Source organism: Hippocampus guttulatus, chromosome 23, assembly GCF_054856545.1.
Source record: "Hippocampus guttulatus isolate MCC_2025c chromosome 23, RoL_Hgut_1.0, whole genome shotgun sequence".
In the NCBI taxonomy this organism is placed as follows: Eukaryota; Metazoa; Chordata; class Actinopteri; order Syngnathiformes; family Syngnathidae; genus Hippocampus; species Hippocampus guttulatus.
The window spans coordinates 2,013,201-2,031,077 of NC_141283.1; the positions used below are offsets into that span (position 1 = coordinate 2,013,201).

Below are 17,877 nucleotides of genomic sequence, written 5' to 3' on the forward strand. Positions count from 1 at the left end.
TCAATAATTTTTTTTTTTGCGATACTTTCCGATTTTTAAGGCCATCCCACATATGATGACAGCAATACTTAAGCGTATTAATAAAGCATCACACACAAACCAACAAACAACAAAAAGAATATAAATGCAAGCCTACCTGTGTTGATAAACAAATGGCATAAATGATCACTCCCAGGTGGACGATGGTCATTTTGCACATGTTGGACTTGGTTGCGAAGAAGAGTGTCGTGCTTTTTGTCCTTCCTTCGTTCGATGCTCGTGCCTCCAATGGTGTCAGCGGCTTCCCAACCACCTTTTTATACGCGTCCTCAGCCGCCGTGATGTCACCAATAGGGAAAGTAGGAGGAGATTATGGAAGAGTAGAATGACGTAGGCACCAATTTTATACGTTTCCAGACAATTGGGAAGTCAGCTGTGCATATTAGTTTTAATATTTTCTTTTCTCAGGGAAGAAAACGACCAATCGAACTGCCGTCATTATGTTGCAATGGTGAGCATGATTATGAGGATACCCCCCCTCAAAAAAAAAAGTGGTGACTGAGCCAATTTGTAAAATATATATATTTTTTTAATACAATGACGGGGGGGATATTGTGTCGTACTTGACCTGTTGCGCGTCCGTTCTGCGGGCATGAAAAGCATGGCAACAGCTACATCTAGTGTCAAAAGCGAAACCGACTAAATTGAAAATACAAACAAGGGGTGGGGCAGTGCTGCCCCCTGTTGTCCTTTTACCTGCATGTAATTTATTTTTCAATTAATGGATACCAATAATAATTGTCATAATTACAATAACATCACATTAAATTGGACTTCACTTTGGGTGTAGTTTTAATTCTGGGCCCTCTTTCATCCACCAGCGCTATAAAAAATATTGTAAAAAAAATGTCGCTACGTTGTGTTAAACTAAGCTGAAGACATGCACAGGACCCAGAAGTAGACACAATGAACTCCTTACAGGTTTCTTGTCAGGGGAGAAGGCCACGTTCAGGAGGCAGGAAGCGAATGGCAGTCAGAGAAACCAAACCAAGGTGTGCCGGCGGAGGGGCTGGTCGCAACAGCTGGGCAGCAGAGATGATGACAGGCAAGCTAGGTGACAAAATGGCAACCGGTAGCTCTTCAGACTGGCCTTTATGCTGTAGTGGGGCGTGTGGTTGACGGGGTGAAGACTGGCAGGTGTGTCGGTGCGACAGGTGCGATGATTGGGGAGACGCCCCACGCTGAATTCAAGGAAAGGCAACCAAAAGCAGTAGAGGGCCACACAGTGGAACATTGAGGACAGACACAATGGATTCTAACACAGCAACACCGCAGAAAACAATTTGTACCTCTTGTTCGCTCCCTCGCTTCTACCGACATCCATCCATAAAATAAAAGCACCACTTTCAAAATAAAAGCACTGCATATTTGATGTTTTATTTTGACTTCATGGGTCACTGTGAGGATGAGGACCAGTCAGAGGCTGCGGGCGGGGCAGATGTGGCCCCCTGGGCGTACATTGCCCAGATCTGCCCTGTTGAATACCTTTTTTACATCACATCAGGTCATCATTGCTCCCTGTTGCCCAATACGTGTTACTGTGCACCACTCCTTACTACAGTGTGTTACTGTTTATACTGAGTATAGGCTACACAAGATGTTCCAGATCCTCCAAATTGAGAACGTAAACTCAATGCGATCATGTATCCGCGGACATTCTCTAACTCAATCCAGATGTTAGGCGACTGAAACTTTAGCCCCTTTGGACAGCCCCGCGTCCCCTGTCATTTGTGTAATTGGATGGCTGAGGAAACAGAGCTTCACTGCTTTAAAAAAAAATAAAACATTCCCAACACCCCCCCACCGCCCTTCCGCCTTCTCTCTCTTTCTCTCATAGAAAGGACCATCACTCCCTGCAGAGGCACCAGATGTGCACTGTTATGGAGATGTGGAGAAAGAGGGGCCCTTTTGTGAGGCATCAGATAAGCCCCTGTTCCCAAAGCAGGGCCGGATCAAGTGTCATCAGTGGGTCTACGAGGAGGGCGAAACCCAAAACCTGTGCGCCGGGTCAAATTTCTGTTTACATGAGCGGGCTGCCCGGATTCCTCCAACCAGAGCAGATCGGGCAAGACTGGAGACAGCGAAGAAAGCGCTTGTCTTCTGTTGTCTGTCTCTTCTTACGAAAAAGTACACCCCAAAGGCCATTTTTAAGTACACTTTAAGAGAAGCGCTTAGTGTATGGTGAAGCTGTAGTATTGCCGTTGATGAAAGTTTTTCGGCTCAAAAGATTGAGATCATAAAATTTATGAACTGCACAGGCCATGTTTTTGGGAACATTTTGTATATATATATATATATATATATATATATATATATATATATATATATATAGATGTGTGTGTGTGTGTATATAGATATATGTGTGTGTGTATATATACTGTATATATATATATATATATATATATATATATATATATATATATATATATATATATAAATAATATACTTTTTTTTTTTTGGAACAGCGATACCCTCAAATCTATTGCTTACATGAGACATTAATTCCACAAAAATGTCACATATGGTGTCCAGTAACTCACCCAATGGAGTACATTAGTGAAACTAAAGGAACAGAAATGGACCCCTCCCGTATCGGTCCTATTTCTGAGCACGCATGCAAAAATAATCAGGTAAAAATAATTCCGTTCAAGCAACACAACACGCTTGACACTCATGTTTATGTTACCGAATGCAACTCGATCGTCCCCATCTTTTCCTCACCGACTGGGAAACACGATAGGCGCAAGTTCCTTGCCTGGCCTTTAACATCCAGAATAACCACGGCACTAATGTTTCTCTTCAAAAACCTCCAGATGCGTAAAGCTGTACAGACCAAGACTTCACCTGACTTTCACCTTTTACGCATCTTGACCTTGTGGATGTTTCATGTGTTTTACACTGGACATGCTCTGATCAAAAGGATGCCAAGTGGAAAAAGACCCCCCCCCCCCTAACCCCCTGACTCCCCCGTATCATTTAACCCACAGTGGCCTTATCATCTCCTTCCTTATTTTAGGACAAGAGACAGTGTTTGTCTTGTGTCCTCAGATAAAACACAGTCTTTGCATTCCTTATGAAATGTATCTGTGAGATTTGGGAGGCAGCGGGGGTGGGTGCCCGGTGTTAGGTTACATCAAATCAGAAGCCTCTTCCATCCTGAGGGGCGGGGGGCAGCATCGTAAAAAACTGTATTTAAACCAAGAGCAGGCTGTTTAGCTTTCAAAATAAAAGCACAACAAATGGGTATGCCGTAACGGTAAATTTAAACAAGCCATTGTAAAATATTTGAAAGCAAATTGTGACTATATCGCTTTCATTTTCATATTTTTTAAAAATATTTGAATTCTCACAAACTTGTCAATGGTTTATTTACCGAACCTCGGAACTGTGAGGCAGATGTGCAAACCGCTTGCCTAACATGCTGACTGAACTGAAAGTACCCAGTTCCCATTGACATAATTTTACTGACTACCAACCATGTGAACAACTGACTAGTTAACCTTAGATTTTCGTTTTCCGCCCAAATCATTCTATTAGTGCGCAGAAAAACAATCGTGGAGAAAAAAAATGTAATTCCTAAGAAACGTCCGACTTGTGTACTAAAATTACCCACTAGTGAGGACAAAGTGTGTACAATTATCAAATAGCTGCTCAAATGACTTGCGATATAAGCTTAAAAATCATTTTACAAGGAAGCTTTATTTTCAGTTCTAACCGGAAGTTGCTCTTCCCTTATCAACACTAACTTGACGATGCAAAAACTCAGCGAGCTGCACTGGTTCGCCAGTGGAGTCTCCAGCACGGAGCGCGCACGCATGTTCCGCGGATTCTTTTTGCGTGGAGCCCCAGATAAGGAGCCCCCACGTTTGGGAATGACAGCCGCTGTCATTGTGAGTGACAGCTTTCACTCTGGCCCGCTCCACTGATCGACCGAATTTCTTTGACGGCTTGCCACATCCAACTTCAATCCGAACCGGATCCACCACAGACCGGGACTATGCCAGAGATGGAGAAAGGGAGACCGCCAGAAAGTAAACGCAGCAGGAAACCCGCACATCCCGTCAAGAGGGAAATAAATCAGGAGATGAAGGTGAGAGGATGTTTGGTCACTTAATAGAAAACCCCTTCTTCCTATTTAGGTTATACACTCACAAATCAGTGCAGGACTAATATGCCGAGTACACCTCTTATTCATTTGATGTGACAGACCATAACTTTTCAAGCTATCGCTTTTCAGCAAGTGTTCACATATTAATCTAACCCATACAGGAAATTGTAATTCCACTGCAGATGTTAGCTGATGGGGGAAAAAAAAGTAGTTTGTCCCTTTTGCGACGCGGCGTCAGGCCAGCTGTGGCCCCGACGTGCACACAGTTGTGTCCACTGGAGATCCAGATGTGCGTCACTTCTTCCCAGCCCCGGCTGGAGTTGAAGGGTGGGGGCGGTGGTCAGGTTGGGACATGAATATCCCCAAATGGACTCACGTCAACCTCACGCTCGGTGGCAAAACATGACTTAATCGGCACTTGAACATCAGAGATGTTCGCCTCCTCAAAGGTTCTCCTTGTTCTGCTAATGACAAGTCAAATCACAGTCAAAGGCGCAATTCGCTCCCACCATTATGTACACATTACTGCATGGAAACCTATCCAAGGATTGTGTGCTTTGTTTGGGTTCGGACAGTGGTTATTTGAGAGTGTTGGTAAGGGATATCCAAGGCTCCTTCAAGCCTGCAGCCCTGGGAAATCGAATTTTTTTTTTCTTTTTCATGAAGGAGGGGATGATTTTGGCAGCACGGGAAGGAAATGTGCTCTTTTTTCACTAAGTGGTTTGGACTGTGGAGTTTTGATATCCAGACGAGGTGTAGTGTTACGAGCTCCACTAATTTTAATCAAAACATGCGAAACGCTATCCTCGCTTGATGTAAAGCTTGCCCCCGGTTGGCTCTCTGGGTCAGCCCCCGGTTTGTTGGCTTTGGACACAAATCTGGCTGCGGTTTAGGATACGGCCTGTCACTCTCACAAAGCAGATGTTTGTCTGAACTGCCAATAAAGAAACACAAACAACACTGTGGGAAGGGTGGACGGACAAAACCGATGAAAGAACGTCAGCGTTGTACATACATTGACATTACAGGAGATAATTTTCGGGGGTACAGTGGGTGTGCCACTGGAATTATACCCTAGATAGATGGCTTTTACACCTTGGGAAAATCTTTTTTGGTGCTTGGGAACAGTTTTGGGTCAGAGTCCAATATGAAACCTATCCGAAATAGGGGTACAGTAAACCTCTGTCATGATTCGGTTTGGGACCAACAGGTGGCACTGTAGGGCTCCCTCTGCAGCTGCACACCTGTTGGTCATTAGGTAATTAGGGCTTTAAAAGGACTCCCAGCCCGAACACTCGGTGTCGGGTCATTGTTTGCTGTGGGCTTCTGTCATGTTTGTTTAGTTCATTGTTATGTTTTAGCTTCAGTCATGTTTTGGTCATGTTTTTGTTATTGAGAGTTTTTAGTTTCTGCCATGGTGTTTGTTTGTTACTTTGAATTCATTTTGTTTTCATGACTTTGTTTTGGGATTTATTTCGTTTTCTGTGTTTTATCAATACACTTCTTCAAATACACCCTGCTCCTCCCTCCTGCCTGCTTTTTGGGGTCCACCACCACCTTGCTACGTGACAACCTCCATTTCTGTCCAATCATGACAAATCTACAGTAATATATTGCACAGGTCTAGAAAAAAGTACACGCTGTAACACAATAACTAAACCTGACATTGTTAAAAATAGGGGAACTGATCCTCAATGTGCTCCCACTAAGAGACCGGATAAATTGTCCCTTAAGTTAGGCTTTCCAAAAAACCCTTTCAGGGACGGAGGTTACTACAGTGGACAGCTTAGCATGTTATCAGGTTACAGGGTGCATGAAAGGGTTAATATGTGGCTCTGTAAACATTTACCTTGGACAAAAGCTCCAGCTATCAATAACTGTCATGATTCAGTCAGATTTCTGTCCCAACGCAGTCAGAGATAGAAGTACTGTCCCATCGGAGTGCAATCCCCAAGACTTGACCTCAGAACATTTGGGTCACAGAACGGGTATAAACAGCAATATCAGAATCCAATAATATACCACGAGGTGTCAGAAATACGTGTACTTGGGAGGGTCAGCTTCTGTCCCGAGGGTCCAATCTACACTCGTGAACCTCAGAGGGCAAATCACTGGACTTTAACCCTTTCAGGGACAGCGGCTACTACAGTGGACAGCTTATCATGGGATCAGGTGACAGGTTATCATTATTGGTGCACGAAAAGGGGTGAAGAGTCACTGTTTGTATATTTTTCCCTGGAACAGGTACAGTGTGATACGGGTGATATGGGTGACAAGTCAAATCTCGACATTGGATGGTAGCACAACAGTGCGGGGAGGGATATTCAGGTTGACTGTACCCTGAGGGACTCCTATTTCTAAAGGTCTGGGTTGGCTGAAATCAATTCTGTTGACTCTATAAGAATCTGCCAATTGAGTGTGTGTGTCGAGTCCTTGAACTAACAGAGCTACGATGGAAAGCGGTTAACACACTGGAAGGCAGGAGAACAGATTTCTCATTCCGCTGAGGTCCGGCCCAGTGTTGTCTCTGTAATACATCTGTTTCAACACCACATTCAAACTTACTCCCTCCATGTCAGGCCCAAGAGCGTAGCACCAGACACCGGATACTTGACTTTAATCATCGTTAGGCATATTTAGCTGCATATGATACCGCTGCTCTCGCTCGCACACATACGTAGCAGAAAGTGAGCAAGTCAAGGGAGGGATCCATTTCTTTTGAGGGCCCCGGTACAGAGCAGAGGTCGGAGTGAGGAAAGCGAAAGGAAGGGAAAGAATGTGTAGTCGGTACTACGGCGCTTCGACGCCGCCACAGCAGACTGGCTGTGTTGGAAAAGGGTGAAACCCGAGAGGACGGGCCGGGTCGGGTGTCAGGGCTGGAAGGTGTCGGGGTGGAGGGGAGGATGGCAAACATGGGGAGGATGGATCTGAGGTGAGGTGGGGGGGTGGGGGGAAGCTGGGAGAAGGAAGAAAAGCGGGGCATTTCCGAGAAGCGTGGGACCTCACTGTGGTGTTGGGTGTCCCACTCTGATTTCTGCCCATTCTGGATCAGATTTCTCCTCCAATCCGGTTCCTCCAAAACCGCAGCGAGAGGTGGGTGGATAAAGAGAGAGACCTTTGTGCTTTGATTTATTTATTTTTCATCTGGTCGTAATAAAAAAATATATACAAAAAAATAAATTAAAAAAAGAAGAAGAAAAAGGGGGACCACACATCTGCAGCTAAACCGTTTTCTTTTCTCCCGCTTTTTTTTTCTAATTAGATGAGATAAACAAAGGATGATTCACAGATCTCACGCCGGTGTCGGGTTTTAAACCTTTCCGTCTCAGATTTAGCAAGGGTAAACAACATGAATACATCATGGAAAAAAGTGTCATACTGGACTCCACTGTGCTCAGATTCAGTTCTCTCACCAGGCTGGAGCTGAGAAAGAATCCCTTTCATTCATTCGCCGGTAGTAAGGTCTGATTATGTTTAGCATTGGATAAAAACTCCCACCGCAACCATATAAACAATATTCTATCTGTTATTCTTTACACATTTAAAAACAATGCTAATCCGCCACTGTTTCTCCTGTTTGTCCAATGTAGACTTTTGCAGAAAGCACGATGAACGAGCTTCTTGGATGGTACGGCTACGACAAAGTAGATCTCCGAGACGCCGAGGCTAACGAGATCAGGAACTACAGGGAGAGGCGGCAGCATGTGTCCGTGTTGAAAGGTGAGAGGGCAGTTGCTTGACTGTAATTGAGAGAAGACTTTGCGAACGGATTCTGCGGGTTCTACTGACATTTTAATCACTCAAATTTACAGCGTCATCTTTCAATCAAGATCCATCTTTTATCACTCACCACCCTTTTGGAAAGTTGACGCAATTCCTTGATGGTGAAGATATTTTCGGTATGTCTTTCAGAAAACTCTTTGCCAAAACCCAAAAGCGTGGACAGCAAAGTCAGTCACTCGGTCCTCGCGATGAAGAGCGTTGAGAGGGAGTCATTCGGCGTTCCTTCGTCTTCCTCTTCCTCTTCATCAACAAACACCTCCTCAAGAACGCCCATGGAGCAAAAGAGCGCGCCCGTTATCGTGCCGCTCATAAAGCCGTCAGCAGGTAGCAAGCATTAAAATGATCTTTCATGAAATCTTCCATATCGTTTATCCTCGCTCGGTCAAAAACCAAAGAATAAAAATTAGCTAGTTTTAAAGAAGGCCGGCGAAGGGGCTTGCCTAACATTTAGCGAGAGAAAGCCTTCTGGGCCTTCATTTAGTCCTCGGGACGTCTAATAGCGTCCGATCTGCAAACCTGAGGCACTGGGCAGGTGCATAGCGATGGAGGAGCTCACAGAGGTAAGGTGGGGTGAGGCCATTGAAAGATTTGTCAACTAAATAATAGAATCTTATGAAGTCTAAAATGCACAGGGAGGCATCTAAGGGAGTTTAGTGATCCCTCTTACGAGTACCAGTCAAAAAGGATCCAGCAGCATTATGAACCAACTGGAGACGCTTAATGGAGGATTCATTAGAGTAATCCAACTGAAATGCGACAAAGGCATGAATTACTCTTTCAAAGTGCTGTTGAGAAAGGAGAGGCTTTACCATAGCCATCCGCCTGAGATGAAAAAAAGCCGGATTCAAAATCAGCACCAATTTACCAGTCCAACTGAAACATGTATTACAGATTCACTTGAATTGATTCAAAAAAGCAGAATTGTGGTACATTTGAGTTTTACGCGTTGCACTGGTTTGACGGCGATTTCTTCTACCTTGCAGTGGATGACGTGCAGAATGTGCAGATAGTGTGTGTTTGGTGCCAGAAGGAAGGTGTCAAGCGCTACTCTCTATGCATGGGCTCCGAGCTCAAGAGCTTTTGCAGCGAGAAGTGTTTCGCCGCCTGCAGACGGGCTTACTTCAAGCGCAATAAGGTGAGCAGTGGTAGAACGTGGTGATTGTGAACATAAGTAAGTTGTGACGCAGCTGAGGGTTATCCTTTGCGACCAGATAGCAAAATACCTCTCTCGACCACTCATCCTGCCAATCTTGGACATCGCCACTCAATCACAGGACTGGACTAACCTTAACCTGACCTTCACTGCAACCCTATCCCCCCTAACCCAAACCCAGGGTGCAGCGGGAAATCATTCAATTTCACTTAATTTGTCCAAAAAAAACCCCACACAGGTCAAAGGTCATCCAGGATGCTTTGTATCAGTTTCTCGTTAATGGAGGGGTATCGCCCATTAGAGTGGCTTTGGTGTTTGGGGAAAGACCCTAACAACGACTGTGAGGGAACGCTCGGATGCACAGAGCATACCGTAATTTGTCACCTTCCATTAAGACATGGACATACCATCTCGAGGTAGGGGGTGACATGCATCGATATCCCCTTTCGCCATTGATGTCGTGATGGGTTTATTCACAAGAGTGTCAGGACCAAACGGTGATCTGGGTAGACTGCGTGCCACAAGCCTTCTACGTTTTCAGAGGCGGGAAGGAGAGCAGTGTGGTTGACTTGTTGCTGCTTGTCTGAGAAGAAGACCAGGAGGCCTGAGGCGAGGTGTCCACTTTCAGTGCATACCTTAACTTCAGCTGCCTCATGTGTCGTAACTCAACACGACTCGGTGGGCCGGGGAACCACTCGGATCCACAAAAAGATCGTCTTACACAAATCCAGACAAATTCCCTTATTAATACTGGCAACATTAATATGACGGTACATCAGTTGCATTACCTCACTGCTTGGTTGTATATGCGTATCTATTTCACCACATAATGATTTTCCCTTCGCTGAACTGACCTTTAGGGTTTGATGCCATCATGACAGGGCAAATCATTTCAAGCTTTTTTTTTGACGCTTGTTGCCGGAGTTTTTCAAATGTGATTTGCTGGCCAAAAGATCGATTCCACTCTCGTGTGTTTTACAAGCGAATACATCGCTACAGTTTGTAGTTAATCCATCACATGTGTGAACTCAAGTTTGCTTAACTGCTTGATGTTGATTCACTGTGGATGTTTCATATTGTGGTTTCTACCAATTAGGCCAGAGATGAAGACCTCCATGGGGAGAGATCGCCCCAGCACTCTCATCCGGAGGACTCACCCAGGCTGGTGATGAAGATAAACAGCAACGTCAGAGTAAGAGGATCCTTAATCAACAGTTTCACACCGGTAATAAGATGACAGATCACCTTTGTGACCCTCCACAGTCTCTTTCTCCTGTGTTGCAGGTGTGCGATTGGTGTAAGCATGTCCGCCACACCAAAGAATACCTGGATTTCGGATCGGGTGAAGAGCGACTCCAGTTCTGCAGCACCAAATGCCTGAATCAGTACAAGATGGATGTGTTCTACAGAGAAGCTCGAGCAGCTCTTACATGCTCAAGCCCTGCCAGAGCTGGCCAAGAGGGGAGATCAGACCACAATATTCTCGGGCAAAACCTTCTCACGCCAGAGTCTTGGAACAACACGAGTACCACAGGGGAAGCGCATCAAAGAAACATATCTCCCAAGGGCCCGGCACCAATCCTGGGATCATCAGAATCATCCTCCGGGTCGCCATCAGAGACATCATCTTCTTCTAAGCTTCCTGTCACTGGGCAGAGAACTCTAGAAAGGCCCATTCAGCCTCCTCCACCTTCTGCTGCTCGAGAGGTGTCACCTCACCCTACACTTATTCCTCCTCCTCTTCCACGCCACCCACCAGAACATCCGCGGATGCCTCAAATGCAAATGCCCTTCATTAGACCTCCGCTTCATGCCCAGGGCCTCAGAAGCCCCCTAGCTAATGCCCACCATCCAAGACCCTCTGGTTCTTCATCCAGTCCTATCCACAGACCTCCACAGTCTCCACACCTGCAGCCTCCCTATCCCTCCTCCGTTAACCCCCCAGGGTTGATGCATCCTCTCCCTCGGCCCTATTACCCCGGCTTACACTCTCCTCCGCTTATGTTACCCAGAGGCCCTGTGCCAATGCCTCCCTTAATGAACTTTGCCATTCCTTCCTTCAGTCCTCTTCTACCCCAGCCCACTGTCCTGGTACCGTACCCCATTATTGTTCCTCTACCTGTCCCAATACCCATTCCGATACCAATTCCAGTCCCTTCCAAAACAAACCACGAAACCCCAAACCACACTGGTGTTATACAGCCTGTGCCAGAGGGAACAGACAGATGTAGATCCATACCAGCAAGGTTTCCATCCCCCGGGATCCCTGAAGGGAACGGCCAATTGTTAAACCACAGATTGAGTGGAAACTTGCCTCATGGTCTCCCTTCACCCAGTGACTCCAATTCCAAGGACATAGGCTGGGTTAAATCAGAGAGGCCATTTTCATCCCCTTCGTCAACGTGCCACAGTGGAACATTATCTCCCAGAGCCCAGTACAACACATCTCCCTCCTCGACACGCAGCTCAGAAGGATTGACGGACTACAAACAGCAACAGCACTCAGAACGACAAGTTATACAATGGGTTCTACAGAGATCCCAGGTGAAGCTAGAACCCAACGTCAAAGCAGTAGTGGACTTCTCAGGGCTAGAGGAGTCAGGGTCTGTGCAGGGTACCAAATCAGGCCCACCTCCACCAACGCAGCCCCCTTCTCTTGACACTGTATACCAACATAAGGACAGACACACCTCACCTTCACACACTCCAAGCCCTAAAGTGAACAACCACTCATATGATGCCATGGCTTCTGTCCTGAAATCTCAGAACCATGGTCCTAATGGGATTTCCTCAGTGCTATCCATAGCCAGTCCGGGCTCACCCTTACCCCAGAGACCACCCGCACCTACAGAGCCCGCACTAACCGAGATGGAATCTATAAAAGAAAACAAGTGCTCAGTTGTCTGCTCTGTACGAGTTGAGGGCCCAGTTAATCAGACAGAGGAGCCTTCAACAGCCAGTAGGGATACAGGAGAAGACCCACACTTGCCAGACGAGGACCACGCCTATGCCCTACCTACCGCACCAAAGACAGGTGGGACCACCACCCCACTACTCTTGCCCAAACTCAGGGACAAGGGTAGTTTAAGGAGCCCTGCTAATAATATGCCCAGTGCTGGAGACATGGAGCCAGCTTTGAAGAGGAGATGCCTACGAATCCGTGATCAAAACAAATAAAAGAGGTAAGAAATGAATGTTTTAGGCGAGAGAGGGAGGGAGAGAGAGAAAACACTTAATATGCTCAATTTGGCGCATGTCTGCAGCCCCAAGACCTGGAAAATAAATGAACAACTTCGGGAATGACAGGAAAAGTGGACAAACTACTGTAATAAATGCTATTGGTTTTAGAAATCCTCTTGCATTATAATACTTAGCAACCCTTTCCTAAGTGACATGCCATGTTCTGAATTAAAAACCACCAATCATACCAAATATCATTTGACCAAGGGCCGGAAAGTCTGTGCGCAGACTCCCGTAGTGGAAACTGAATCACAGGTTTCACACGCACATGGTCACTAAACAGCATGGCGCCGAACGGAGAGAATCCTGGTTACCTGGCACTCTTCGGGGCTCTAAGGTTACAAACAGGGGGAAGGAGGTGAAGGGCACGGGTAGTGAGAGTCACTTTGAAAGGCGATCACTTTCGACAACCTGACAGTCACAATGCTTTGGTTGCCTTCCAGAATTCCTTTGGCTCCACTCAGTTGTGTGTGTAGAACATACACTTATATCCCGGGTAGTTTGCAGCGCACCAATTTTCGGTCGACTTCTTTTGTATCAGGTGACCGATGAGCAAGAGATGATCCGGCAAGATTGAAGTCAAACTGAGACGAATATGTTTCAGTGTCAATGCAGCAAGTCAGATGATTTTCAGAAAGGCTTACAAGGTACTACTGTACGAGTACGACCCAGCTGGAATACAGCTCTGGAGGTTCTTTCGAAAACATATGGACAAGAACAGAATGATTCAATTAAGCACGTCATTGTGACACTCTAGCTTGGCTGACTCAAGCGCTCTCCTATCATCTTATTCCCCGTCTGCACCGGCAACTGCTGTTCGTTGCCAACCAGATGTTAAGTATAGCAGAACAGCCTCCTGACTTTGGACCTATCAAAGGGCCCTCTTTATTTCACTCGCCGACTTGGTAGTCCAAATGGCTGTAACACCACACGTCCGCCCGCGCCCACTGGTATCTTGCCATAATGAGATCGTGTTACCGTATGTCCCGAGATTAATCCGCTGATATTTCAGACATGGTTTTTCATTTCAACCGCTCTGCTTTTCCGCTGCGTTGTCCCTCGAAAGGTCAACGGTCAACTTAAAAAATAAAAAAAAAAAACTATTTTCAAACGCTGTTGACAGAGCGTACGCGAACCCGTTGTCTTTTGAAATAATGTTTTTTGGCACATATTTTGCGCGATTCCCTTTCTTCGAAAAGTGAGTGTTGTCATTTGTTGTGGTTTCCAGTGTTCCCTTAGTAACCGATACATATGAAATCACAGCGCGCTGCTTGTGTCGTGCAGACGGATTTATGGCCCGGCCGTTGTGTGTAACCAGAGCTGGCCGCTGCCCTACGTGAATGGCTTTAGCTCACCACCTCTGCGCTTTGAGAGCAGCATTACCTTCCTCCCTCATTGTCATTACAGGCCGAACGTCTTTTAAAATATCTCCCGCTCTTGACAGAAATGGCAGCCGACGGTGGAGCGCGGTGGGGGGGTGGGGGGGGGGGGGTTGAGCTCAAGAAACGGTTGCTTTTTCTTTCTAAATTTCCTTTGCGTTTATTTGGGATATTTTATAGGCTTGTGTAATCCGAACCGACCGCTTTGAGTATTCGCTGAGGCTTTTGAAACTAAAACGCAATGAGACGGAGGGAGTATTGAACAGTTGCCTTCACGAGTGTGCGCTTGTTGGCATTTAATACGCACGTGTGTGAGAGACAGAGAGAGAGGCCAGATGTTCTTGGTTTGATTGTGTAATTTATCGGTAGTGTCGAGTTGACTCAAAGTGTTTATATGACATGGGTGAATAAATACATGTGACATGTTTAAAGGATCTCTTACATCTCCTCAGCCCCGCCCACTTTGTTTTTTTTTCCCCCTTTCCCAGTGGATGAAGAGCACCCCTGTTCACCAACGTATGGCAGTGCCAGATTCAGTACCCCGCCCTCGTGTGGACGGCGCCAGTGCTAACACCATCCCGCCTGCTCGCCGAAGCCCACCGGTGTTGCCTAACCTGTGGACGAGCAGGTAGCCAAAGCAGGAAGCCCAGATGGCCACGCGAAGTCTACATGTGGGGGAGTGGGAGGAGGGAGGCGGGGACCAAAGAAAAATGTCAAAAGCTAGTTTGCTCTGTTGTGTTCAAGGACTGTTTGATATGGACCATCTTTTTTGACATCTTGATAGACTATCCCCGAAAGTGTGTCATGTTTGTGCACTCGTCTTCCTCAACCCCCCCCCCTCCTCTCCCGACTCCTCGCTCCACACTGCAGACAGGGCAGCGATCAGCCCTGTGTGGTCTTCTCAGATGGAGCCTAAATATGATCTCTTTCCAGGGGAAACGGCTTGTTTTCTCTGCCCAGCTTGCACAAAGAGCCACATTGTTCCTCTCCCCATATACCACACCGACTCCCCGATCCAGGTTTTGGGTTACCTGACCGACGTGGGCTCAGACTTCAGGAGGAGGGTTTTATTTTTGATTTTTTTTTTTTTGACCAACAGCTAGAAATATAGGATAACCTTCTCTCATCCATCTCATTACCCAATCCAAATACACTAACATTTGAGTTCTGAGCTTGCTGCCTTTCGGGGAGGGGTGAGATTTTTTTTAATCATCAGAGAGGAATTTGGGGTTTAAAATTTATGACTGAGCAGTGTGATAAGATGTCTGAATTTGACTCCTGTAAAATAATGTATAGAAAGCACAGATTATGGAAGGGATTGCCTACTGGTACACAGTAGTTTGCGATGGTATGTGATCACTCTCGTGGTCCCGATGATGCTGGTCCATAAATGTTATTTAACCCTTTCATGCACCCTGTAACCTGATAACACGATAAACTGTCCACTGTAGTAACCGCTGTCCCTGAAAGGGTTAAAGACACGGGCCCGTCGACCTTCACCTGATTTGTTTAGGTGCCCATTTGGCCACATTTCCTTCCTTGACAACCGAGGAAATAATGACCGTTTTTGTTCATGGAGCAGAAGAATTTTGGGGGATAGAGCAGAATAATGCTGCCTTCAGGAGCTGTGGACATGTTGCTCAACTTCACGCAGCTGATGTCCTGGTGCACTTCATTACTTGATTCCACAGCGCCTCTGCTGGTTGCAGCCAAGTAATGCATTCGCCTTATTTGCCTCAAGATGTGATTAATAATCAACAATCAAATTCAATCAATCAATCACACTTTTCTACTCACTAAGAATACCCTAACGGGACAAAGTGAGCGATCGATCCTGCCTTTAAAAAAAAAGGCTCTTATCTGATGATTCCACATAATAACAGGCTTGTAATTGTTACCAAGTGCGGTGTTATATTCAACCATCAAATGTTGTACTACACAGCGATCAGTATTACAGTTCTCTCTTTTGGGAACACATCCTGAGATTTTATGCAGCTAGATGCTACTGTATGTCCAACACTTTTTTTTTGGCTAACTGATCATAGAGATACAGTATAAGATTTTTGTTCTAATAGCATATGGGTGAGACTCATGGGTTTAAACAAAAGTGATTTTCCTCAAATTATCAAGCCATTGAATCTCCATTGTGTTTATGCAGTTGAATCAAATGTATAAATCTGACCTCCTGTAATCTAACTCTATACTGCATCCCCACTAGAGAGCAGTGTATGCTTTGGAAATGTTACTATATGCCTGCCTGTTTACATTGAGACAATACCAGGAACGTCCAAAATGCCACCAGACTGACATTACATGCCAAATACATTTTCTGCTATGCCATTATTTTATTTATCCTACGCATAAAGCACTATCACATGAAGGGAAAAAAATGCACAAGCGTGTCGTCCTATTTGATGGGTCAAGAAGCCAACCCACGTCACATCACCCCCCCCCCCCCCGCCACACCCACACATTCGTTCAACCCGCCACGCTCACCACCACAGGGTCATGCCATTATTACTGGAAGTCATCCTTGGCTGGCCAGGGGACTTGGACAACAGCTTGTGTGAGTCACAAAAAAAAACTGAACTCTAGTCTCACACCATAGGATTAAAAAGTCAAACAAATAACTGCGAATATTGATTTTGTTGCACATTTTAACTATTGGCTGTTTTTTTTACACCCTTATGCTTTATGTGTGCTTACTGAAATTTGGATTAAAAAGTACTTTAGTGCCACAGTTTTGTTGCTATAACACATTTAGCCCACTAAATAGATATCACAGGTTGTTTGTATTTGAACTATTTGTAAAGTTAAATAAAAGTTATTCTAAAAGCAACAACTTTGCATTTTTTTTCAGTGCCGTGTCTGAATTTTGAACGTTTGTTTACAATATATGACGGCCAGAATTGTCGCTTCTAAAGTCTATTTTTAGCAGCAGCAGCAGCATGTCTGTGAGGCTGCGCATCAGCATTCCTCAAATACTGAAAGTCAGTGAGTTGAGGCTTTGAAACAGATTGATGAGATAAGAGGGCAGGAATTCCGGCCTGTGGGGGCAAGGGTAAGGGCGTGTGGGAGGTTGGAGGGTGCAAGTGTATCCGGATATGGGGGAACAACATCCATGGGCAGGATGGATGAACAAATCGGGCGGGTTTAAGTCCTTGGAAAACACTATCTAATAATAATGTATATGTAAGGTGGGGAAGCTGGATGACAAGTGAGTTTAAACAAAACAGAGCCCTACCGGAACTTTCAAAATAAAAGCATAAAATAGTGTTGCAAATGTAAATAATTCTCCTTTTGGCATTTAAACGAGACACGAATTGATAAGTGTAATTTAGAACAGCTTGGTGATGAAATTCACATCCACCAGTGATACAATTTAAGTGAGATTATAAACTGTACTTGTTTAATTGTTCCCTAATGTTTTTGGCATGGTAGGGGGCAGTTCATGCTTGGCCGTGTGTCTATGCGCCACAAGAATGCTTTTGTTGTCTTTATGGTGGCTAGCATGTTTTCCACACTGCACTCTGCGACTGCATGTAGAGGCAAGCAGCGAGTTGTCGATAACACTCACTCTTAGAATGTAAAACATCACCATACAAAAAAGCAACATAACAGCGGACAGAGTGCAATGACAAGCAAGCTAATAGGTTGGCTATTCTTCATCCTTGGGGTATTCTGACAAAAGCTCTCCATAGACATGATATTGAAACACCTGTAAGTGTTTTAAATTGTGTGCATAAGAATGAGAAGGGGGGTTTAAGTGGGGTGGGCATACACCTCAATACAACATCATGTATGTTGTTATTTTATTGTCACATACAGACACCATTTATCGATTTGGACCTTAACAGACAGCCACACCCATCAGACAACAAAGCAAAAAAAATAAAACATAAACCACCGTTGTCTCTCCAACCCTCCTCCCTCTAATTCTTCCCCAGGCTATCATGTCATGAGTTTCAGCCCACTTTAAAAGAAATAAACAGAACGCTTTTAATCTTGTAGTACTTACCGGAAGTGATGTGTCTCACTTCAGCTAACGGCGGCGCGTGCCTCAGGTTGGACGCGCTGAACTCGGATCAGTTTTGTCGGGCTTTCACCTGGGACAAGACGCGGGCACACCTGAGCACCGGAAAACCCGCCTGTTGTCGGCCACGAAGGGACTACCC

General features: G+C 45.4%; 1 protein-coding gene and 1 long non-coding RNA gene across 2 annotated transcripts; one reads left to right on the top strand and one right to left on the bottom strand.

The window, feature by feature from the left end:
• Positions 1–255: 255 nt before the first annotated feature.
• LOC147185659 (uncharacterized) lies at positions 256–17,860 on the bottom strand. The gene is made up of 3 exons (XR_015099425.1): positions 17,721–17,860; positions 959–1,089; positions 256–292 (listed from the first exon to the last, which is right to left on the bottom strand). It is a non-coding gene; the product is annotated as an uncharacterized LOC147185659 (long non-coding RNA).
• On the top strand, positions 3,842–16,531 carry LOC147185660 (sine oculis-binding protein homolog). The gene is made up of 7 exons (XM_086104527.1): positions 3,842–4,129; positions 7,738–7,867; positions 8,060–8,254; positions 8,914–9,065; positions 10,180–10,275; positions 10,347–12,265; positions 14,191–16,531. Exons 1-6 carry the CDS (start codon positions 4,037–4,039, stop codon positions 12,258–12,260), a joined length of 2,580 nt encoding a protein of 859 aa, XP_085960653.1. The 5' UTR covers positions 3,842–4,036; the 3' UTR covers positions 12,261–12,265; positions 14,191–16,531.
• Positions 17,861–17,877: the final 17 nt, after the last annotated feature.